The sequence below is a fragment of the Monodelphis domestica genome, chromosome 3 (assembly GCF_027887165.1).
Source record: "Monodelphis domestica isolate mMonDom1 chromosome 3, mMonDom1.pri, whole genome shotgun sequence".
In the NCBI taxonomy this organism is placed as follows: Eukaryota; Metazoa; Chordata; class Mammalia; order Didelphimorphia; family Didelphidae; genus Monodelphis; species Monodelphis domestica.
In genome coordinates, this window is record NC_077229.1 from 86,859,654 (window position 1) to 86,885,900 (window position 26,247).

A 26,247-nucleotide genomic window follows, 5' to 3' on the forward strand; every position below is an offset into this window, starting at 1 on the left:
GTTAATGTAGTTAACTTGATATTTTTCTTTCATTCCTTGTTGCCACAGACTGACTTTAGCAATTGGACCTCATGAATCAAAGGCTCTGAGTCTGAAGGCTGCCTCAGCTCCCACCTTTTCACCATGGACCAAGATTATGAAAGGCGTCTTCTCCGACAGATCAACATCCAGAATGAAAACACAATGCCTTGTGTAAGTCCATCCTATCTTTCTATTCTCTCCTAACATAGTGGGCAATTTCCCATTACCTTCTCTTGATAATTTTGTGCCCTGAGCTGACTTAGTCCTTGGTTAAGATACAAGGAACCATAAAAATCACAAAGTAAATCCAGGAGAGCTCATTAATGTGAATAACATAAAGGGGGAAATTAGCAATGAAAATATTTCCTTTTGTTGTTGTTTCAGTTGTAACCAACTCTTCATGACCCCATTTGGGGTTATCTTGGCAAAGATACTGGAGTGGTTTGCTAGTTCTTTCTCCAGCCCATTTTACAGATGTGGAAACTGAGGCCAACAGGGTTGAGTGACTTGCCCAGGGTCACACAGCTAGTAAGTGTTACAGGCCAGATTTGAACTCAAAACAGGGATGAAAAAGGGATGTGGGAACGTTGCTTCCCGTAGCAGAGTCATGTGAAACTTTACAGGAGTTACTAAGAAAGATCTCCGTGTCTAGAAGAAACCTCCAGAGGTTAAGTAGCTGAGTGGATTATACTTCCCTCTCTTGAAGTATAAATCCTGTCTATAGCATTGCTGATAAGTAGTCATTTGCTCTTTCCTTGAAAACCTTTAGTGAGGGGGAAATCCACTACTCTTGGGGCAGCCCATCCTATTTTTTTAGATAGCTAATTGGTAGAAAGTTTCCCCTTATATTGAGCTCATGCCTCTTAATTGCTAACCCATCTAAAGTTCTAGGAACCTCATCTTAAGAATGGCATTGATAAGCTGGAGCATGTTTAGAAGGAGATGCCTAGAATAATAAAAGGACTAGAGAATAGACCATCTGAGCATTAATTAAATAAACTAAGGATGCTAACCCTATAGAAGAAAAGACTTGGAAGGCAGTTCATGTTAGCTGTCTTTTCAAGTATTTGAAGGGTTGTGAATGGAAAGTTAGACTACTCTCCTCAGCCTAAGAGGCTAGAGTCGTAATTGCTGAAAGGCAGATTTTGGCTTGATAAACTATCTGTACAGAAGAACAGATTCTTTGTCATTAGAATTCTGCAAGCCAAAGCTAAATGACTATCAGGATGTTTTAAAAAGGATTCCTTTTCTTTTTCTTTTTTATTATTCAAAGATATTTTCCCAATTACAGGTAATAATAATTTTCAACATATGTTTTCCAAAATTATAAGATCCAAACTGTTTCCCTCCCTTCTCTCCCCTGACTTGGAGATGGTAAGCAATTTAATCTGACCATATATGTATTCTCATGCAAAACACACTTCCATATTGGTCATTGTTGTAAGAAGAACACACTTATACAAAACCACAACTCCAAAATAAAACTAAATAAACTGATGTGAAAGAGAATGTGCTTTGACCTGTATTTGATTCCAACAGTTCTTTCTCTGGAATTAGGTAGCATCCCCCAACATAGATCCATCAGAATTGTCCCAGATCATTTCATTTCTGAGTAGCTAAGTCTTTCAGAGTTGATCATTGTCATTGCACAGTATTGCTGCTACTGTATATAATGTTCTCCTGGTTCTGCTTATTTCACTCTGCATCAGTTCATGTAGATCTTTCTAGCTTTTTTTGAAACCATCCTGCCTATTTCTTTTAGCACAATAATATTCCATCATCAATATAAACCACAAGTTGTTCAGCCATTCCCCAATTGATGAACATTCCTTACAGTTCCAGTTCTTTGCCACAACAAAAAGTGCTGCTATAAATTTTTTTGTACAAGTAGGTCCTTTCCCCTTTTTTGTAATCTCTTTGGGAAACAGACCTAGTAGTATACATGATTGACTTCAAGCCAAAGGTAATTTTTTTTTTAAACCCTTCCTGTCTATCTTAGAATTAATATCAAGTTTCAGTTCCAAGGGAGATGAGTGGTAAGAGCTAGACAGTTGGGGTTAAGTAACTTGCCCAGGAAGTGTATGAGGCCAGATTTGAACCCAGGACCTCCCATCTCCAAGCCTGGAATTTTCTTGATTGAGTCACCTAGCTTGCCCCTACAACCAAGCTACTTAAAGGCACTTGTAATATGCTGGTTTTGGGGGGTGGTCTTTTTTGGGGGATTTTCCAAAATTGGGTACAACATAAAATCTGAGAAACTAAAGGGAAAATGTCCTTTATAGCCAGACAGCTTTTGCTAGGTCAGATAATGAATAGAGAAAAGAAATCACATCAGAAAGTGTTTTCTTATGAATGAAAAGATACCAAAGTGCAACAGATTAGAAGTATTTTGTTCAGAAGCATATTTTTAAAAAGTTGTGTATGTGAGTATGTGTTTATCATTTCCTTAACTAGGTAATTAGTTTTGTAAGGACATTTATTTTTATACCTGATAGGACCTCACCTTGAGCTTTAACAAACACTTTGTTAACTATAGAAACATTGGCTCTCAACAGAAAAGGGAAATTAGAATTTTTTTATTCTTTCAGTTACTTAGCTTTTAAATTTCAGACTAAAAGGCAACACTGGTTTCAGAAATTATAGTCAGTCATAGTTCTCATCCCAAAGGTTTCATGTATAGTCATTCTAATTCTTCAGCCAGCTATTCACAGACTGTGTGTCCAGATTTTTATATGGTGATTTTGGTTGACACAAGGACAAGAATAGGTTCCAGATGAAGCACAAACCTAACACTGTGCAGGACAGGTACTACCTAGCAGCCCTGTTGCTCATACCCCTGATATGGGTCACAGATCAGCACAGACTGAGGACATTTGTGCCTCAGGGTGACAGATCAGAGAAGGAACATTTATGATCTGAGGTTCTGTACTGAGCAAGAAGCAGAAAAAGAAGCAAACAGATACTATGTAGCTCTGTTCCCAGAGTATGGTCTGAAATCCAACCTCCCAGCTTAATCTGAAACCTTCAGCTTAATTACCAAGATAGGGACCTCAGATCAAGAGGGGTTTTTGCAATTCTTTTACTCCAAACTTAGAGTGCTGATGGTGCCAAAAGCCAATAACAGTTTACTGGAGTTCCAACTGAGGCAAATCACAGTTGTCTTTGTCCAGGCCCAGAAGAGGGAATCGGGAACTTGCTGAGCTCATACTAAAAGGGGAATGGTTACATTTTGCCCCAGATGAGATATTTTTGGGATCATTGAAAGTGTGTAGGTCCCCAGCCTGAGTCACCCTTCAAATATTTGAAGAACACAGGATTTAGTCCATAGAGAAGGCAACAGAACTCCAGAAAATACAAATTAGAACCAGGCAAAGCTCAGATATTCCTTCCTGAAGTACGTCTGGCCTTTACACAATTTTTCAGTTTATGAAGTAAGACTGATAGAATAAGTAAACAAATTTTTTAAAAAGTCTCCCACCACAAAGAGTTGGTGACATATGGTGACAGGGATGCCTAAGACATAAATTCAAAAAATAATATTTATATCCACAAGAAAGGTCTAAAGAAAAACACAGCTTGGACACAAATTCAACTAGAATTCCTGAAAGAATTAGGCAAGAGTTTTTTAAAAAGAGAGTTTAAAATAGTTTTTTAAAAGAAATGGGAGCATTTAAAAAAGATTTGGAAAAGAAAGACCAAGCCAAGATGGAAGAATAGTAAGAGAAAAAGGGGAGAAAACAAGCATTTATTAAGCAGTTACTGTGCTGTGCTATGCACTTTACAAATATTTCATTAGATCCCCAAACAACCTTGTAAAATAAATGTTTTTATTACACTTGTTTTACAATTGAGGAAGCTGAGGCAAACAAAGAATAACTGACTCACTTGGGGTCATACAGCCAGTATTGGGTCAGATTTGAGCTCAGGTCTTCCAAAGGTCCAGGTCCAGCACTCTGTTCCTTGCACCAACTGAAAAAGAAAGCCTAATTTTACCTCACACCCTGCAAATTGGCAAAGATGACAAAAGATGGGAATAGCCAATGTTAGAGGGGTTATAGGAAGATAGGCCTCCCCTCATACCTGTTTCAGCAATGATCTATGAAGAACACTAGACCAATAAGTAATTAGAAATTAGAAGGGAAAACTACAGTGGGTCATCTTTCCAGCACAAGATAACAAATTCAGCCTACAAGCAATTAAGGCAAGTGGATTAGGATCATAGACTCAGTGCTCAAAGCTGCTAGCTAGAACAATTTCAAGATAAGAGCTAACCATAGGCCTAGCCCCAGGCTTGGGTCAGCAACAAGGGGTCTTTCAAAAATCTAAGAGCAAGCAAAGGAATAATAAAGTGGAGAAGTTCCATGGAGACTGGAACAACCTCCAGGAAGTGATGCAGAGCGAGAGGAGCAGAACCAGGAGAACATTGTACACAGAGACTAATACACTGTGGTATAATCGAACGTAATGGACTTCTCCATAAATGGTGGTGTAATGTCCCTGAACAATTTGCAGGGATCCAGGAGAAAAAAAACACCATTCATAAGCAAAGGATAAACTATGGGAGTGGAAACACCGAGAAAAAGCAACTGCCTGAATACAGAGGTTGAGGGGACATGACAGAGGATAGACTTTAAATGAACACTCTAATGCAAATACTATCAACAAAGCAATGGGTTCAAATCAAGAAAACATCTAATGCCCAGTGGACTTACGCGTCGGCTATGGGGGGTGGGGGGGGGAGGAAAAGAAAATGATCTATGTCTTTAACAAATAATGCTTGGAAATGATCAAATAAAATATATTTAAAAAAAAAAGAACTCATACTAAGAAAGAAGGAAAGTATTAAAAAATTTTTAAATAAAAAAAAAAAATCTAAGAGCAAGGACTTGATATTCAGAGCATTGAACTATACACCAGCAATGTGGGGACATACAGACTTGGTCCTGGCCCCTAGTCCAACTGTCCTCCCTGAGGGGTTTGGGAACAAGGAATCAATGTCTGAAGCCCTAGATTTGGACAAAAGGATTTCCCAAAAGGTCTGAGATTGAGGACTCTGCCCACAAAGCTTTCCAGCTAGGCCACAGCTAGATTGCCCAATATAGATCTCTGGAAAAATCAGTAAACAGAGCAGTTATATGAAGAATGTCTAAGGCATGAACCCAGTACAGGAGAACAACTTCCAAATACTTGCAAGCAAAGCCTAAAAGAAAAACACAACTGCCCACAAGATAAATTAGCATTCTTTGAAAAAATGATATAAGAACTCTTCAAAGTTTAAAATATTATAAATGAATGATAGAACAGGAAAAGAAATGAGAGCTAAAGAGAAACTTAAAAAGAGAAAATTCATTGCTTAGCACAAGTGTTGGTACAAAATCAGAACCCCTGAAAATTATAGTGAACCAAACAAAAGATAATTAGTCCATGAGACTAGAAATATTAAAACAAAGTCAAAAAGATTCTTTTAAATGGGGAAATGTCAAGAATCTTGTATGAAGCAGAATTGACTCAGAAAATAAGGAGAGATCCTCATTGTACTACCTGAAAGCCATGACCAAAACATGAACCTTGTTATTATATTTTAAGAAATCATAGTGGGACAGCTTGGTGGCTCAGTGGATAGAGGAGGACCTGGGTTCAAACTTGGCCTTAGACACCTTGTAGCTGTGTAACCTTGGGCAAATGAATTAATTCCGTTTGCCTAGCCCTTGCCCTTCTGTAAGATTGAAGCTAAATATTTTTTTTCTAAATCATGAAAGAAAACTGCCCTGAACTCTTAGAATCAGAGGGCAAAATGAAAATTAAAAGAATCCACCAGGCACCTTGGGAAAGAAATTCCAAAGTAAAAACTCCCAGGAACATAATTCTCAAAATCTGGAGCAGGGGTCTCTAAACTTTTTACACAGGGGACCAGTTCACTGTCCCTCAGACCATTGGAGGGCTGGACTATAAAAACAAAACAAAACCTGTGAACAAATCTGTATACCGCTGTCTGAGATAGCAGAGGCTACAGTGCTGGCTGTGATGGGTCTGTCGCACCTTGCACAGGCCCATCACCACCACCATTATACCAGGCAGCAGTATACACAGTGCAGAATCCCCTCCCCGAGATTGCCACTCACCATGCTGGTGCCTTCCATTGTGCAGCCACGGCGCCTTGTTCTCTCAGAACAAGGTACTATGGAAAGTTTTGTTTATTATGTTTAGATAATCTTAAAAAGAAGAAAAGGAATGGAAAAAGAATACAATAAGGGAAAAAGTTGGGGAAAGAGAGGAGGAGGAAGAGAAAGGAGGCAAAGTATCCCAAAATTTCATATGAATTAAAGCTAAAAGGATATTTGCTAAAATTATCAACAATTTTAAAAAATAGTATTAAACCAGTATCAAACACTGAGAAGTTTATTGTGCTTGATATCACACCTGGTGAACAAGAGACTAAGTCACTTTCTTTTACTAGGACTCTTTTTTTCCTAGCACTAACATGCTATGATTTTGTGCTATTAAAAAAGCATTTCTTTGTGGTTTTAGGTAAATTATTCATCTTTGTTTCACATAGCATATTCAACACAAGTTTTCTTATCTATTACTATTAACCAGAAGGAGAAAAAAACGTGCTTTCTCTCAACAGCTTAAGTAATGTTGCAAACTTTTTTTTGGATTTCAAAAGTTGCTTCCTTTCCAAAAACAATCAATATCCAATGGCATAGTTTAAGTTAAATGAAATAGTTAACTACAGTAACTGTCTTCTCAGACCACTGGGTTAAAAGCTAGCCATGTAATCGTTGTCAGAGACCAATTTAGGCAGAAATAATTTCCACATTTGGTAAATTTGGACTCTGAGAAGACATTACTACCTCTCAGTTGTTATACGAAGTCCTAATGAAAGAGGTGGGTTTTTTTGCTTTGTTTTTTGGTATTGTTTTGCTCTGATATAGTTAGTTCATGGTTCAAGTATGATTTTTGTCTCTCAGAAGGAGCTTGCAGATTATTCATTTAGTCCTCAACAAGTTTTTTTAAATTATTGTACAAAGTACTTGTAAGAGTAGTTCTTGTTCTATAAATATTTATATGCAAGTAGAGGAGAGAATAAATTGAAACAGATAACTTTATATTACAGGGCAGTATATCATAATCACCAAGTATATGTTACAGATAGTAAGTCCTATAGGAGAGCATAGTAGAAAGACATTCTTCTCATTGAGGTTATAGAGAAGACTCCATGCAAGAGGTAGCAGCTGAATTTGGCCTTGAAAGTTGGAGAAGTGTAATTGCTTAATGAATTTTATTAAATTGAATCAAAGGATCAGGCTATTATTCAAATCTTGGCTATTATTATTATCTCTCAGACCCTGAGCAACCTGACTTCTCTATGCTTCAGTTACCTCACCTACAAAGGGATAGGGTTGGAATAGATAACTTCTAAGACCCCTTTAATAGCTTTCTGATCCTCTGAAAATTCATCAGGCCTTTGGGGAGAACAGAGAATAGCATTCCAGGCAGAGAGAACAGTTTGTGCAAAGGCACAAAGCAAGGAGATCTCTGAATATAGTGCTTGAGGAAGCAACCTACAAATTTTCATCTAGGTATGTCCTCTACTTCCTAGTCATTTGACCCATGCAACCTGCTCACCCTCTCTGAACCTCAGTTGTTTCTTCTATTAGTGGGAATGACGATGCATATACAGCCTATTCCTAGGGTAATTATGACAGAGAGGCTTTGTAAACTAGAAATAGTTCACTTTTTTATAATAATTCTACTCACTGACTCAGGCTTTATGATTCCAGGTTGCTGAGATGAGACGAACTTTGACACCTTCCAATTCTCCCATGTCCTCTCCCAGCAAACATGGAGACCGCTTTATACCTTCTAGAGCTGGAGCCAACTGGAGCATTAATTTCCATAGAATAAATGTGAGTGGCACAAGAGCTTTGAGAAAGTCATGAGTGGAGGGTATAACTACAGTTTTATTGATTATTATTTGCCTGGGAACAAAAATAAGCAATAACTGAACCAAATTGGTTAAAATAAGGTGGATTTTTATTTGCATTTCCTTTATTTGTTTCCTCTGTTATGATATAGACTATATAGCCTAGAATAGGCAAAAAATTTCAGAGACTGAATTGGTAAATGTTTTTTTAGTTATCATATCCCTACTGTTTTTAGCAGTTAATGCTGAACACTCAGCCAGCAGAGGTGTTATACTTCTCCCTTAATAAATTGGCAGAAATCATAGCCAAAAACAACAATGCACAAATAGATTAAATGGAAAGAAGAAGATAAATTCATACCATTATCTTTTCCTCTTCTCCACCTCAGGAAAATGAGAAATCACCCAGTCAAAATCGGAAAGCAAAAGATGCTACTTCGGATAACGGCAAAGGTTGGAAACTTAATCATCACCTTGACCCATTGTTTTCTGTTGTATGCCAAGAAACACCTGTAGCAGATATGCCACCAGTGAAAACATCTTGAAGTTTTGAGCTTTTTGCTATTCACCCTGGGTGGGAGGTTATCTTTCCTCTGTACTTTTTGCCTCAGTACTTACATTATCCTGTGTCCATACAGATGGCCTAGCCTATTCTGCCTTGTTAAAGAATGAGCTTCTAGGAGCTGGGATTGAGAAAGTCCAGGATCCTCAGACAGAGGACCGAAGGCTACAGCCCTCCACACCAGAGAAAAAGAGCCTCTTTACCGTAAGTTCAGGCAGCAGTAGTGACTAAGTCGAATGTCTTGCCCTGTGGATTTACCTGTAGGTTTTAGAAGGAGGTGAAAATATAGATTGTCTTAATGAGCATTTATTGAATATACACTACATGCAGCCGCTATGCTAGGTGCTGGTGATCTAAACATATACAATTGTTCAATAGGTTTTGTCCTGTAGGAGGTTGTATTTTAATAGAGGAAGATAAAAACCATATTAGTAAGTGGTAATCAGGGATTTTGAATGGAAGCATAGGGTAATAAAATGACATGCCCTTTCCAGTAGAAATGATAATAAGTTGAATATTGTTCCCAGTGCAAGAACTGGAATAGGGAGATGGTGTTGACATGAGGGGAAAGGAAGACTGTAGAGACTCCCATGGTAGCATGAGATATGTCAAGATGTCTCTGGTAGGTAGACTGGCTTTTCCTGATTGATAGCTAAATAGAATGAGAAGAACAGTCTGGGGCAGTTTAAATATAATGGATTAGGTGAGCTTGTACTTACTTACATATTAGTCCAGACAGTTTAGACCTAGAGAAGTAGTGCCAGGCTTAGTGGATTAACTCTGAGCGGGTTGGGGCATGGTTTCTGGAGACCCATTCTGAAGGGTCACTGTTTCACATGGGAAGAAGGGAGTCTTTGGAAGGCAGCTGCTAACATACCTATCAAGGCTGACTGTGATGCCCTATCTTGAAGGATGATGTTAGCTCACTTGTTCATGTGGGTCCCCAGCACTCACCATATAGACTTTTTTTTTTTTAAGTAAAAACCTTTATCTTCCATTTTAGGATTAATACAATGTATTGATTCCTGGGCAGAAGAACAGTAGAGGTCAAGTGACTTGCTCAGGGTTACACAGCTAGGAAGTTTCTAAGGCCAAATTTGAATCCAGGACTTCCTGTCTCTGGGCCTCAGTCCACTGAGCTACCTAACTGCCCCCATCATACAGACTCTTAATAAATGCTTATTGAGGTTTTGGACAACGATACACGTATAACCCAGTGGAATTGCTCATCAGCTCAGGGGAGGGGGAGGGAAGAAAGGGAAAGAACATGAATCATGTAACCATGGAAAAACTATTCTAAATTAATCAATTAAAAAAATTTTTTTTAATGCTTATTGATAAGTAATGGGAAAATAATGATATTGGTAATAGGCTAGCACTGTAAATCAATAAGTAATGAAAGGACTTTGCTTGCACTATCCCCAAATTGAATGGAGCTGGTGGTAAGCCATGTTTCCCTTCTAGATGAAAGCCCTAGAACAGAGGATTAATGTGCAGAATGTTTTCAGTTCTGTTCAAAATGGTCTCTACTAAAAGGTGCTTGCATTTCTTAAGAATAGGAAATACAAGGTTATCTATTCTCCAAAGAGAAAGAGAACATTAACAGCTATGAGAGATCAGGAAAGATTTGGCAAAAGTGGCCCATGAGTTTATGAGGCCTGGAAGGAAGATAAAGATTCTGAGAGGTAGAGTTGGAGGTGTAGTATATTATAACTATAGCAGATAACTATTCAAATGCAAGGAGGCTGGAGATGAAATGTTAGGTTTGAAGAATAGCTACTATTTCAGTTTGACTTACATGGTGAGTGTAAGATAAGACTGAAAAGGCATATTGCAACAGAGGCTGGGGGTTAATGCCCAGATGAAGAATTTGGGTTTTATCTTAGAGGCTAGTAGAATATCACTGAAGATTCTTGAGTCTGAGAGGGATAGTCAGCCTTATTCCCTATGGCTCTACCCCATTCCATTTACTCATAGCTAGTCTCCATAGGGGGCGTCCTCTGAATGAAGTAGAATTAAGCAAATAAAAATACATCACTTCCAACTTTTCTTTTTCAGTGCACATAGGCATAATTTTCCTGCATTAGAGTCTCTTGCAATCATAAGATAGAATGTCAGAGCTGGGAGGAGAGGGATCTTTGAAATCATCATGTTCAGTCCTCTACTTTTATACATGGAGACACTGAGGCCCAGACAAAAAGTGGCCTATGCATGGTCATATGATAAATTAATGGCAGAGCCAGGACTAGTACTCAGGTCTTGAACCATCTAGCCAATGCCCTTTTTACTGTAGCCCACCTCTTGTGGTAGGAGGTTAGGTACTCCACAGCCATGTCACACCTCTCTGGTTTTCATCTTCCTCTGCCCTTTTGACTACCTTTAAGGTGATAACTCAGTGCTAATCAGTGTCCTCTTTGCAAAATTAAGAGGTTTGATTTCAATAAAATCACTAGGATTGAGAGGAGGGGACTGTAAACATCTTTATTAGGTGGTTTAAAATATTTATTATAGCATTGCAGTCATTTAATGTTGGATGTTACAAGACATGTATAGGAAACATTTCTGATCTCAAGATGCTTATATTCAATTATATTAGATCAGTAGTAAAATTGAAAACACCTAGTTTGTCAAAGTTTCTTTTTGCTTTTCTCTTTTGTAATTCTGTTTATATGTAGATAATCTTCCAGATCTGTTGAGCCTTTGTCATTTTTGTTGTATATATTCCTTTAATTTCCTTCTTCAGTACTCCCTCAGCACCAAACGCTCAAGTCCTGATGATGGCAATGAAGTCTCTCCATATTCTTTGTCTCCAGTCAGCAACAAAAGGTATGAGTCCAGTTCTACAACCAAAGAATAAAATTATTGTCAGTTACTCCACAGGCTTTCCCTGAGTGATGCCTGGATTTCAGGCCTAGCTCTGACATGTCTTAACTGTGTACCACTGGATAGATTTTTTCCCATCTCAGATTCTTCACCAATAGGGGTAAGGGGTGACAGTCCACATCTGCTTTACAAGGTGATTATGAGAAAAGCATCTACAGAGCCCTAGGACAATTAGGTATTAGGTACTGTGTGAGTAAAAAAAAAGGGCCTGACAGCTTTGATTGGGTCTATGAAATGATAACAAATGAAATAACATTAGAGGAAGTTGTTTAGTAGTGACATAAGGGGTGTTTGGGAATTATCTTCAAAGGTAATAGATGAAAAAAACTTTTAAAACATTTAGTAGTTATATTGATGGGAAGATTTGACAATATTGTATTGTTGATATTGTTGCAAAATGGTCTTATGTAGCATTATGTGGAATAGTCCTAACCCATGAAGTGTTTGAAGCCTACTTGAAAAGACATGCATATTTGAGCATCTGCCAGCTAACTATTTCATCTAATATGTGTGATCTTAAGATGTCACCTAATTTTTCCTGGCCTCAGTTCCTTCATCTATTCAATGAGGAAAATGGACTAGATGGCCTCTCTAAGATCCCTTCCAGTAAATCTGTGGTCCTGTGAATTAACAAGTTGATAAATTATTATTATAATTATACCAGTTTGTGAAAATAACATTAAATCATGAGGTACTAATTATGCATTATGTGTAATTATAAAACTTGCTAGGGAGAAATTATTTGGTCTTATGTTATTACGAATATAGTTTGGTGTAGAGCACTGGGTTTTAATCCTATATCTGTCACTCATAGTTTTATGACCTTGGGCAAATCACTTCTCATTTCTGTATCAGCTACAAAATGAAGTTAGACCAGATGATCTTGAAAATCACTTCCCAAAAGAACTGAGATTATGATTCTAAGGAAGAAGGCTCTGAAATGTATAGAATTGGTAGCATATAAAGAGGAAAAGGAGGCAGGCCTAGAGAAAAAAGGTCCTGGCTTCAAATCTTGTCTCAGACACATCCTAGCTGTGACCCTGGGCAAGTCACTTTATACCCATTGCCTAGCCCTTACCACTTCTGCCTTGGAACCAATAGAGAGTATTGATTCTAAGATGAAAGATATGGGTTTAAAAAAGAAGAAAAAAGAAAAGGAGGAGAAAACAAGGGGCAAAAACAGTAAGAAGAGAAGCAAAGACAGAAGTGAGTGCAGAAATGCCCTTCAAATCTGGCCTCAGATCCTTCCTGGCTGTGTGACTGTGAGCAAGTCACTTAATCCCAATTGCCTAGCTCTTTCTGCTGTAAGACAGAATTCTGATAAGGGTTTTGAGAGAGACAGACAGACTGGAGTGGAGGTTTTGTATTTGGGAATTAGTAAAATAGTAATGTTGAGTGTGACCTAAGAGGGTTCACCAACTGTAGCCTCAAGGCCAAATTAGGCCCACTAACCTATTTTTGCCCTTAAGCCAAAGATTTCTTTTTTTTTTATTTTTAATTACAGGAAAAACTCTTTAAAGAATTTCAGCTTTCAAGCGGTACAAAACCAGGCAGAGGAGCCACATTCCCTTAACTGTGGTTTGCTTATGACTGGACTAGATAATAAAGAGCCTTAAGCACTAGGTTGGAATGTTTAGACTTGAACAATAGGCAAAAGAGAGAGATTAGAGAGGCCTCAGCAGTAATATGAAACTATGAATCTCCATTTCATACTACTTATTCTTTAAAGAATATAATAAATTCCACATATTACTTTTATACCTCCTAAAAGAGCACTTTGCTCTGTTAAGTCACTTTGTGGGACCTGGAATTTTTTTGTTTTTGTTTTAATCAGCCAAAAGCAAGCATCATCTCACATATCTTCTACAATTTAGTCAGTTGTGTGACTAAAGGTATGGTCACTTAGTAGAAAATTATTTGCAGAAGCATATCTGTTCCTTATGTTTTCTTCAATGATACATGAATAGATTGCATCGAGATGGGAAAACCATTTGGCATGTTAGACATGTCCATTCTCTTTATTGTCTTGGGGGGAGGGGTAATGATATCATCTAGGATGTTTTTCTAGTTCATTATTTGTCCTCTGAGATATCTCAAAGATTGTCTCCTTGGCATTTTCTAAATTGTCACCTAAATCAAGTTTTGTTTTGTTTTTTCTGTTTTGAACTAGCCATTTTTCCTTTCTTTTTTTTTCTCAAGTGTACTTCTTTCTCATATAGTCAGTCACGTGTTGAGTCCAAATATGTTTCCACTGTCATTAATAATGACAATAAATCACTGTAGTTGTAGCTAACAAATATTTTCCATTTTGTATCTTATTTTCCACATCCTGACTTAAATAAACAAGTGTTTTTGAGATGATCTGGCTTATTTAGGTGTTCATAAACCTTTTAATAGTCTCCTAATGAGTTTATATTCTAAGTTGGTCTTGGATGCTCTGTCTTTGTGGTTGGCAGTGAAGATCAAATATTTCCTAGCTCTAGCTCTTAAAGTTTGTTTACTGTGATGGCTACTTTCTTTTGATTAAACCATTGTAAAAATAGTGGTAATCAGAATTAGTTTCTTTACCTGTATCCATTTTTCAGTGTCAGTTTGTTTATTTGAATAGGTCATATTGAAACTTTTGTGATAAGAAAGCATTTAAATACTTACTTAGCAGAATACCAAGCACTGAGTTTACACATAGAAAAGCAAGATAGTCCTAGATCCACTACAAAATTTATGTTGAATATATGAATATGTTGAATATGTTGAACTGGACTCTCACTGGCACATAGCAATCCTTTGACACCTCCCTAATTAACTCCCTATCCCACTCTCCACAGCAGCTTTTTAAAATCTTTTCATCCCTTCTCAAAATTCATGGCTTTCCCTTCCAACACTTTCACAGCTGAGAACCTTGCCTCACTCATTTCACTGAAAAAATTTCAGCCATTTGCTGAGAAACACCTTTTCTCTCCTCTTCATCTCACATGACTCCCATTTCTTCCTTTACTTGTCTCACACAAATGAAATGGTTCTTCTTGCCTATTTATATGCACAAGTGATCCCCATTCAAGCCTGTCTTCAACATTGTTCCCTATATCATTCTCTCTCTCACTTATCAGTAATCTCTCCCTGTCTGCTGACTGCTTCCCTACTGCCTAAAATATGCCCATGACTCCCCCATCCACAAAATAATCCATCCTTTGATCCTTCTGTTCCTGCTAGCTGTCATCCTGATAAACCTGGAGACCTGGTAGGAGGATAGGGTCAGAGAGCTAAGGAGGGAGGGAGAAAGAGTCTCATGCGCTACCAACTCGGTTAGCTGGGAAGGAGAAAGAGACAGAGACAGAGAGACTCAGAAAGTCTCAAGTTCAAATTGTCTGGGGAGCCGGGGGTGACTCAGCCCAATTGAATCACACCTTACCTGCTCCCAGGTTTCAGCACCATTATATCAGTCTGACTGACAGTAGTAACAGAGTAAGACATCAGTCTGACTGACGGAAGTTTGACCCAAGAGACAATGAAGCCAGAATAAGCCAATATAGTAAAGCTTTAATGGAGGAAAGAAGAAAGGGGTGTCCAGTGCTGGTAAAGGTGGCTGAGTGGGTCCTATCAGGGTGGGGGAATGGAGGAAAAATAGGCAAGGGGGAGCCCAATGCCAAGTTGGCTATGGACTCCCATGGTGGGGAGGTGGTAGCAAGGGGTAACCCAGTGGCAGCAGAGGTGACCATGGAACCCCACTTTAGTGGAGGAATCATGAGATATTATAGCATTAAGGTGTTTCCTCTATTGCTTGTCTCTGGGGAAGATGAGCTACTTGGATTAACTTCATTGAATGTTCCTGAGAGGGGTGGGATGTTGTCGGCAACCATATTGTGGCTTCCTTTTGCCTAGCTAGGGTTTGTTTCTTGTTTGCCTAGTTGGGGTCTGTTTGTTTCCTGTTGCCTAGCTGGGGTCTCCAGGTTTATCTTTCTCACCTTTTTCTTTGTATAAAAAAAATAGAGGTGGAAGATGGAAGGGGTTTTTTAGAGATTTCATTGGTTGTCGGGGGGGGGGGGTGTCATTTGTCTCAGGTCTCACAGGCTGAGGAACAGCTGTCCTGAGATCCATCATATCCCATTTCTCTTCTCACCTTTGTAGCTAAATTCCTTGAGAAATGTATCTACTGTGGGTGCCTTTATTTTTCTTCTCTCTTCATAACTGCAGCCTGGTTGCAGACCTCATCATTCAACTTAAAATGCTTTCTAAAGTTACTGATAATCTCTTAATCTAATGGCCTTCTCTCAGTCCTCACCCTTCTTGACATCTGCAATCTTTAACTCTGATCTGTCATCTTTTTTGATACTCTAGATTTTTTCGTGACTGTTCTCACTTGGTTTTCCCAATTACCTAAATACTCTTCAGGCTTTACTGGATCTTCTTCCAGATAGCACCCACTACCTGGGGTGTGTATACTGTCCTGTAAGGCTCTGTCCTAAGCCTTCTCTTCTCTCTCTATAGACTGTTTCACTTGATGATCTCATCAGCTCCTATGGATTCAATTATCTCTATGTGGATGATTCTCAGACCTACTTACCCAGATCTAACTTCTCTGCTGACCTCGTCATCATCTCAGTAGATATCTTGAACTGGATGTCCTGTCTACATCTTAAATGGTGCCATCATGACCAAAACTGAATTGTCTTTCCCCCACACCAAGCCCTCCCTACTTCCCTTATTATAATTGAGGTAACTATTCTCCCAGTCACCAAGACTTGAAACCTAGGTATGATTCTTAACTCTTTGCATACACACATACCCACACACACATCTCCAATTTCTTGCCACAGCTTATCACTTTTATTTACATAATATTCTCATATATGCTCTCTTCACTGTGGTACAGGTCCCTCATCACCTTGCTCCTGCACTATTTCAGTGGCCTGGTAGGCCACAAATTTCTTCCAATTCATCCTCCACTCAGCTATTAAAGTGTTTTTCCTAAAACTCAGGACTGACTATGTCATTCATTCAGTTCCAGTGGCTCCCAGTTAACTTCAAGATCAAATAGAAATTCTCTGTTTGGCATTCAAAAAACCCTTTAAAACTTGGCGCCTTCCTACTTTCTAGACTTCTTATATTCTGCTATACAGTGACAGTGTTTTATATAGTTGCTTGCTTGTTGTCTCCCTCATTAGACTATAAGTACCTTGACCTACTATAGTGTCTAGCATGTAATAGGACCTTAATAAATATCTATTGACAATAATAGAAGGGTTCAGCTGCAGTCTGAATTATAAAGGTATATATTAACTTTGGAGAATCTCAGGTAGTTATAGAATTACTCTACCTTTTTCTCCTTTTATAAGTATTAACACGATCCACAATTATCTTCCCTTTTTGTTGGTACATATTTTGAGTGCTATAGACATTTTTAAAAAAGCTTTTTTATTACTTTTTGTCTTCAAATCAATAATAAGTATCAATTCCAAGGCAGAAGAGCAGCAAAGTGATGTGAGCAGGGTCACACAGCCAGGAAGGTCTGAAGCCAGATTTGATCTTCCTTTTCCATTCCTGGCTCTATCCACTGAGTCACCTACTTGCCCCACTATACACTTTTCAAAGCCTAATAACCACATTTTACTTTTCCAGCCCGATTATCCATTATTCCTTTCCATACATGGTGGTTAGCCAGTCTTGCCTTCTTCCTGTTCTTCCCCTACAACACTCCCTTCTCTTTTCTCCATGCCCTTTCCCTGACAGTGGACAGTTTCCATGCCTGAAATATAAAGCCACTTCTCACCCTATGAGTTCATGTTGTCTTGCCCATTTGAATGTAAGTTCCTTAAAGATAGTTTTTCTTTTGCCTTGGTATTCCCAGAGTTTAGCACAATGCTTCTTTCTTGTAGATTGCTTGCAATAATTAAGTGTAGTGTTTGATGATATTTCCCTTGCTCTGCCAGAACAGAGCCTGAGTCTTCTTCTTAGCTACCTGCAACACATTTATGCCTTCTAAGTTGACTTACAGTGATAACATCAATACTGACAGGGTTCATTTTCTTCAATCAAATGTTAATCCTTTTTGTCACTGGACAAAAGATCTCACATGTATAGTGAACCAGTGGTTACCTGATAATTTATAGACAAGCTGTAAGAGGATTCTGAGAGCACTCTTTTTTTGCTTTTCTGCTGCTGTCAACAGAAGCAAAAAGGAGCCCCCAAGAGTTCTGAGGACCATTTTGTTTCTTTTCTTTATTTCTTGGGGTTGTTGCTACGCTATTTACCTTATGTTCAACTTTCTGATTGGTAATGGGTCTCTTCCTTCCAAATTGGACAGAACATTGGTGAGACTACACATTACATCTTTGAAACTTCTAGAACCCAATAGAATTTGTACCCTGTTGGCCTTGCCTTCAAGAACCTCCATGCCATGGTGAAGAAGAATCAGATTTATATTCCTAGTGCCCGGCATGAAGCTCTGAAAAGCACTTAATAAAATGCTTATTGAAATAAATTGAGCTGAATTAATGAAGGTACCAGTATTTCAACACAAAGAGCTATCTGTAAATTCAGAGACAGAAGACCTGGCTTTGAGTCCCTCCTCTGCCATTGACTTCCTGATATTTAGCAAGTCACTTCCTTCTTGGCCATTCTTTTTCAAAATGTAAAATGATGAGAGAGTGAAGATTAGATTTTTCCCCCCAATTAGTAACTTTGATTTTTGTGCCTTAAAAATGAAAAAAATTTTTTTAATCATTTCCCCCTCCCCAATTAAATGTTCCTTTGTAATAAAAAAGATGAAAAACCAAAGAAATGATTGCATCTGATAAAATATATAACATTTCACATTTACAGTCCTGTGCCTATCTATTAGAGTAATGATAACTTTTCTTCTCAGTTCTTTGGGACCAGGATTGGCAAATGAAGCATTTTAATGATGTTTTCATATAGTTCATTGTAATTATTAAATGTATTATTCTTTGTGTTCTGCTTTTCTTTAAGCTTTATCATTTCATACCAGTTTTCTCACATTTCTTTTAATTTGGAGTAAATTATTTTTAGCAATCTTTCCTATCCTATGAACTGAATTTACTAGTAGTCATTAAATAAGTGTATATTTACTTATATACTGTATATATGTATATATGAAATGTATATATGAATATATACTGCATATATATATGTATACATGAAACGACTCAAAAGAAAGGATTTTTCTTCATCTTTAATCCTTATTAATCATTTATCATTGAAAGAGGTACTGTTTCTAATGACAGGTGTGTAATATAAATTTTTCTCAGGTAGATACATGTAAATATCTTTTTATTTTTTGGTAAATAGCCAGAAGTTGTTAAGATCTCCACGGAAACCCACCAGAAAAATTTCCAAAATCCCTTTCAAAGTCCTTGATGCCCCTGAGCTCCAAGATGACTTCTACCTGAATCTAGTAGACTGGTCTTCCCTCAACGTTCTAAGTGTTGGCCTGGGCACTTGTGTTTACCTCTGGAGTGCGTGTACAAGCCAGGTATGGATGATGGACCTTTTGGAAGAGTAGAGGCAGTGAGCAAGAAGAATGCTGCTAGTATTCTTGCTCTAGGATTCTGCTCTTCTTAAGTAGCAGCAAAAAATGCTGAAGTCGTTTTTATGCATTTTTTAAGCAAATGAATGAATGATTTTCTGTTCTCTGTAGAATTTAAACATATCTTACACTGGGCAAGACCTTAGGTCAGTATAAAATATTTCTGAAAGATTCCTTAAAATTGTTAGAGCTAAGAGAGACATAATAACAATAATAAAGCAACAATAAACATTTATAGAATGTAAATCAGAAATGCTAAAAGAAACTATAAAACACACAACTTAGCTAGTTGAAATGGAAGGCACCTCAGAGCATAATAGCACTTTAATGCTGAAAGAGATCTTAGAACATAGTGTGTTTGAGCTAGAAAGGACCTTAATATCATATATTTTATTAGATTGTTACAGATTTTAGAACAACCTGTCAGGCCTGATGACAGATAAAAAAGCAAGTCAGTAGTTTACATATTTATAGCAATTTAAGATTTATGAAGCACATTCCTAATTGCCCTAGATTTAGTACTATATAGTTTAAATGCTTGCTTATAAGAAAAATACTCAAGAAACATTTGAGTCTGTTAGGATCCTAGCCTTTCTGCAGAACTACCTCTTTCCTTTATGCTAGCTTTTAAATCTTAATGGTTTACATATTATTTTAAATTTTTTAAGTATTAGTTTTTTAATTAATTTTGAGACTTGGAGGCTCCATTGGATCTTTTTGCAAAGTTTGTGCCTTTTGTAATATCCTAACATCTTCACCCAAGGCAGTCTGCCAAACTGACTGAGTGTCCAGCCCAGGTGCCTATAGGAGGTGCTCTGACTGATCTGTAAACTTCATTGTTCATGAGGACAAATTAAGTCTGAGTAGTGTTAGTAGTGGCCATAATCCTTTTTAGCTTTCTCCATCAATCAACTCTGCTTTTATTGAATCTCTGCTATGTCTGTATTATAGTCCTAGGACTTATCTAATGTAATAACAGAAAGAACACAGGTCTTAGAGATAGCAGACCTGGGTTCACAGCTTAACTGATACTGGCAACATCACTGGGAGCAAATCATTTAACCTCTCTGTACTTCATTTTCTTTAGCTGCAAAAATGAGAATAATAATAAATCAAATGAGATAATATGTGTAAAGTATTTTGTAAATCTTAAATGTCAGCTTTATTAAATGCTAAATTACGTGATATGATCGTGTAATGGGAATTCTAATAAAACAGATCAGTGTAGAATGGAGGATTCAGACAAGACTTCATGGAAAAGGTAGGACTTTAGTTGAATCTTGATGGATGGATCATATTTGGATAGCAGAAAGAGACTGAAAACACTCCAGTAGGGGGGAAATGGAATTGAAAAGACTGGAAGCAGAAGTAAACCTGTTGTGCAAAGGACCATAAAAAGATCCCTCATCAGGAGCCACCAGAACCCTTAGGGAGGAGAGAAAAGAAAGATCAGTGGATATAGTTGGGTTAAGAACTGCATGAAGAAGATAAGACTTGAGTTGGACGTTGGAGCAAAAATGTACATTTACCTGAGTGCTGTTAATGTATTACTTTTTTCTAGGTAACCAGGCTCTGTGATTTATCTGTGGAAGGAGATTCTGTGACTTCTGTAGGATGGTCTGAACGGGTCAGTACAATGTATTTTTAATAGGCACTGTGGTATGTATTAGGGCTGAAATAGAGCAATACTCAACTGATAACCCATTCTAACAACAAAAATGATTGAGACTCTTAAGAATTAGTGACTTTGACTAAACCACTATATCCATTCCATGCATGGGATTTTTAAGAATAGCAACAACCAGAATATTTTCTTTGTTTAACAAAGAAAGTCTCTGAGGTGGTGTGGTAAGTTGAGAAAAGAGCTTAAAAATCCCATAAGCTCTTTAAAGTTTACAAAGCACTTTGCCTACAATAACCTTGTGATGTTAGTAAAAATGTTAAAAGAGCATTGGATTTGAAATCAGAAGACCTGAATTTGAATCCCTGGTCTGTCATTTGCTGCTTTTTATGGCCTTGGGCTAATCCCTGGGCCACAGTTTTTTCATATGTGAACTATCTAAATCGTATGAGTATAAGATTACATTTCCAAGTGAACGTATTGCTTGGATATAATAATTGTGGGGGTTGTTTTGTTTTTTACTCTAGAAAAGCATTTGTTAAATTCTTGAGAAAACTAAATCTCTTGGGAGATCTCCTTTTTCTGTATTCTTTCTTTTCCCTTCCCTCTCAGGTCATTCTGTGTGTATGTCTTTTGCTGATTTAGGGGAACTTGGTAGCAGTTGGAACCCACAAAGGCTTTGTACAGATCTGGGATGCAGCTGCAGGGAAGAAACTGTCCATGCTAGAGGGTCACACAGCCAGAGTTGGTAAGAAACAAAAAAGAAGGTAAAAGGAGGCACTTTGCCTAGAGGAGGGCAGGGGAAGATTACCTAAACATCTAAACTGGGATTTCACCCTGTAAAATGAAGTCCATGTTAATATCAAGCAGTGTGAGCCTAGCCTAAATTTCCTGAAGAAACAAAAGACTTCACTCTTTAATTCACCAAAGCTCCATGAGGAGGAAAGAAAGACTGTCTTATTTAGCATTTACTATATGCCAGGTACTGCCTAGAGCTTTAAATCCAAATAATACATTAAAGGGAGCTAAAGACTGGGGAGAAAATGTATAGAAATTAAGTGAACAGAGCCCAGCTCCAAAGTCAGAAAGTACACTGCTAAAAAAAAAAAGCAGCAAACAATTCCCATCATAAAGAGCTATTGTGGTGATAGGGATACTCAAGACACAAACCCAAAAGAAGAAACTGAATATAAACATCTCCAAGCAAAGCCTCACTGGAATTCCTGGAAAAGAAGAAGCAACAGTTTTAAAAGGATTTTGTCAATGAAGAACGTACTAAAGAAAAAATTGAAAAAGAAATGAGAGCTATGGAAGAAATAATTGAAATGGGAATTAATAGCTTGGTACAAGAGGTATAAAACCTTAACTAAGCAACAAACTCTCTGAAAATTAGAATGGATCATACAGAAGATAATGACTCCATGAGACAATAGGAAATAATAAAACAAAGTAAAAAATATGAAAAGATGGAAGAAAATATAAGATAGTTTTACCAAAACAGTTGCTTTAGAAAACAAATTATGGGGGGTAATATAAGAATCATTGAACTACTGAAGATTCATGATCAGAATCATCTAGACCTATTTTAAGAAAACTTGACAAAGTCTCTTAGAGCCAATGGTAGTAATTTACCCATTACCCCTAAAAGAAACCTGTAAATAAAAACTTCTGGGAACATTTTAGCTATAGAGTTTCTGGGTCAAATAAAAAACACCACAAATAGCCAAAAAGAAAGAATTCCAAGTACCAAAGAGACATAGGATTACACATGATTTAGCAACTACTACTATAAAGAATGGGAGAAGTTGGAACACAATATTCCAGAAGACAAAGGTGGCTTACAGCCAAAATGTAATTACCTAGCAAAATTGAGTTTAATAGTACTGGAGGTAAGAAATGAACTTTTTTAGTGACATAGAGAATGCCCAGACATTTGTAATGAAAGACCAGAGCCACATAGAAAGATGAACAATAACAAGGGGCATCAGTGAAGAAGGTAACAGTAACAGAAGGAATCTTTGTAAGGGGAAGGGGGCAGGGAATTACTTAAACAGGAAATTCATAAATTAGAAAACATCAATATCCAGCAGAAAGAGTCTAGCCTAAATTTCCTGAAGGAAGGAACAAAAGGACATCACTTTTTATTTCAACAAAGCTTTATGAGAAGGAAGGAAGAAAAAGATTGATGATTAATTTCATATAAACAGATACACAAAGAAGCCAGAGAGTTTTAGTGGAAAGGGAATGTTTGGCATTTGAACCTTATATTTCATTGAAAATGGAAATTAAAAGAAAAAGGGGGAAGGAATTAAAAGAAGGGATTAGTCCTAAATAGTATTAAAATGCACAGAGAGAGAGAGAGAGAGAGAGAGAACATTTTGAGATAGCAAAGTATGGGGATCTGAAGGGGTACTCATAAATTGGACAATGACTGAACAAGGTGTGGTACATAAATGTAATGGCATACGACTATGCTGTAAAAAAATGATAGCCCTCAAAGAAAACTAAAACTTGTATGAACTGACACAAAGTGGAGGAGAACAGAACCAGGAAAACAATTTATACAAACAACAATATAAAGGCCAACAATTTTGAAAAAAATTAGGAACTGATCAGTATAATGACCAGCTACAATTACAGAAGACTCATAATGAAACATGCCATCTACCTCCTGAGAAAAGAGAGATGTTCTTGAGTACAGAATGAGGCATTTATTTTTTGGACTTGGCAAATGTGGAAATCTGTTTTGCTTGACTACACGTGTTTGTAACAAAAGTTCAAAAGTTTTGTTTCTTCCTTCATTCTCATTGGAGTTGGGGATGGGGTGGGGAGAGAGGTGAAGGCCAATTAAAAAAATAAAATATAACTTTTTAAGTGAGTTCTCTATCATTTTAAGGATTCATTCAGATGTTGAATTTTTCCTTCTACATGAAGCCTTGCATATGTCTGTATATACAGGTAGTCTCCCTTGGCTAATAGACTTTTGAGTTCCTAAGGCAAGGACTTTTCGTTGTTTATATTTGTATCCCCTTTACCTAACAGAGTGCTTGACACATAACAGTCACTTAATAAATACTTATTGGTTACTTACTTTACTAGATACCATTTATTGACAATATGTAGAAAGGATTCAATCATCAAGACAGGTAAATTAACTTGGTGGCCTCCAATGTTCCTTCTAGTCTTGAGATTCTAGAAATCATAATATTTCTTTAGTCTGGCAATTTTCAGACAGATTTTCAACTCTCTTCACTTTACTAGGAAGGGTTTACGTGCTTCTAGCCTTCTCCAAAGAAAAAGACTTCAGAGAACAGTTTCTCCCCTCTCTATTGTGACAAGGAAATCACTTTATCTAAGAAATTTTGAGGTTTACACTATATAAAGGTGTTTGCCTCTGTTTGGCTTCCTAGATGTAATCTTGTATACTTTCTCATATCATTGTTTCTCTTTCTTAGGTGCATTGGCCTGGAATGCAGACCAGCTTTCTTCTGGGAGCAGAGATAGAATGATTCTCCAGAGAGATATTCGAACACCCCCAGTGCAGACTGAACGACGACTGCAAGGTCATCGGCAGGAGGTGTGTGGACTAAAGTGGTCCACTGATCACCAGCTTCTTGCTTCAGGTGGAAATGATAATAAGGTATGGAATTGTTCATCCTTCTCCATTAACACAGTTTTGTGTCTCAATTAACCAATTATTATTAAACATAAAGTCCTTGCTCCATGCTAGGAATACAGAGCCAAAAAAAATCAGTATCTTCCTCAAGGACCTCACAGTCTAATAGGATTTTGGGTCTTTGCTAGATAGTCTCAACTCTGCTATGGTGCAATTTATTAACTGCTTTAGGTTTTCCTTCTTCTTTGGGAGTAGGGGGAGGTTATATCCTGCTTCTCAAAGGTAATATGGTATAGAATTGATTGAACTTCTGCTGTATTCCTGGTGTCACTGTACCAGACCCAGCGGGGTATGTGGTAAATTAGGACTTCGTGTTAGCAGACCCTGAATCCTGACTCTGACACATAGTAGCTATGAGACCATGAATAGTTGGAACTACTTTACCCCACTAAGCCTTGGTTTCTTCATCCTTAAAGTGGGAATGAGAATATTTCCTGTCTGTTTTACAGTTTGAGGAATGTACTTTGACAATATTAAAGTAAAATGTGGGGATAGCTAAGTAGCTCATTGGATAGAGAGCAGGCTTAGACTCAGGAGGTGTCCTGAGTTCAAATATGGTCTCAGACACTTAACTATGTGACCCTGAGAAAGTCATTTAATCCCCATTGCCTAGTCGTTACCACTATTCTGCCTTGTATCTAATACTTAGTATTGATTTTAAGATGGAAAGTGAAGGTTAAAAAAAATTATTTGAAGGTGATTTCATTATTTTTACAACTCCCAGCCCTAAAAAATCATAGTCATAGAAAAAAAAAAGGGTAATAAAATTTTAAATAAAAATAAATAAGAACAATGAGAAGAAAAGTAAGCTGGGCATGATGGTAATTAGTGTTTTCACATGTTAAAGACAGAACTATTTTCTTTCAGCTCCACCTACCTCTCTTCCAAATGTCTCTATTTCTTTTGAGGGTGCTACCATCCTTCCAGTTAACCCAGCCTTTGATATGTCAGAATTCATCCTAAACTCTTCACTCTCCTTTATCTCACATGATGTAGCAAGGTGATACCTAGAGTTAAGAAGACTTGAGTACAAGTCATTTAAACATGATTGTCTCCATTTCATCCTTGTAAAATGGGAATAATAATAGCATCTACTTCTAAGGATTGTTGTGACAGTCAAATGAAATCATAGTTGTAAAATGCTTGGCATAGTTCTTGAACGTAGCTATGAGAAAAAGAATGCCAGTCTTAGAGCATCTCTCACATCCATCCCCTTTTCTGTACTGATATTCCCACCTTATAAGGTCAGGTCCCTTTTGCCTGAACTATTGCAGCCTCCTAATTGGGCTTCCTGCATGTGGAATCTCTCCTTTCTCCAGTCCATCTATCCTTGACACCTACATAGTAACAAAAAGCTTAGATATTTGTTTTTCTCCTATTCAGTAAGCTCTAGTGGCACCTTATTTTTTCTGGAATCAAATATAGACTCTGTTTGATATTTAAAGCCATTCTCTATAAGTTGTTTTATACTTATGTTTTATATTTATTTCATATGTATCATTTATGTGTATATCTGGCTTAAAATAAAATGTAAGCTTTTTAAGGGCCAAACCAGCTTCATTTTTTTCCTTTTTTATCCCTAGCTCATGATACATTTTGGATGTTAAACTAAATGCTTATTGAATGATTGGTTGGTTGATTAGTGATCTCAAATGTTGGTGTGATTTTGACTGCCCTGCCTCCCAAAATCTCTCACCAAGACCTGAAATTCTACCATTAATGGTTATTTCTTTTAAGCATTTCTTAAAAGTTAAGTTATTTTTCTCTCCCTGCAATTTTTTTAACATGTGAAATCTGACTTCCCTGACAAAATCAGACCACACAACCATGTAAGGCATTTGTTGAAAGGCCTAGGAGTAATCAATGAGAAGAAAACCTAGAATGGATTTGGAGTCAGAGGCTCTTCGTGTGAATCCTGCCTCTGTTTTCTACTATTTATATGACCAATCCTCTGTGGATTTGAGTTTCCTCATTGGTCAGTTGAGATGATTAGACAAGATCATCTGTAAGACTT

General features: G+C 37.4%; 1 protein-coding gene across 6 annotated transcripts in view; it reads left to right on the plus strand.

The window, feature by feature from the left end:
* The window catches only part of FZR1 (fizzy and cell division cycle 20 related 1), a 98,334-nt gene that overhangs the window by 56,813 nt on the left and 15,274 nt on the right, over nucleotides 1–26,247 (plus strand). For all 6 annotated transcript variants that reach the window (XM_056822390.1, XM_007489181.2, XM_007489180.3 and 3 more), the window contains 9 exons: nucleotides 49–192; nucleotides 7,806–7,931; nucleotides 8,338–8,401; nucleotides 8,587–8,714; nucleotides 11,254–11,336; nucleotides 18,699–18,882; nucleotides 20,498–20,563; nucleotides 21,203–21,305; nucleotides 24,013–24,197. In XM_056822390.1, coding sequence (XP_056678368.1) covers nucleotides 124–192; nucleotides 7,806–7,931; nucleotides 8,338–8,401; nucleotides 8,587–8,714; nucleotides 11,254–11,336; nucleotides 18,699–18,882; nucleotides 20,498–20,563; nucleotides 21,203–21,305; nucleotides 24,013–24,197 — 1,008 coding nt within the window. In that variant the 5' untranslated portion in view covers nucleotides 49–123. The remainder of the gene's footprint in view (nucleotides 1–48; nucleotides 193–7,805; nucleotides 7,932–8,337; nucleotides 8,402–8,586; nucleotides 8,715–11,253; nucleotides 11,337–18,698; nucleotides 18,883–20,497; nucleotides 20,564–21,202; nucleotides 21,306–24,012; nucleotides 24,198–26,247) is intronic.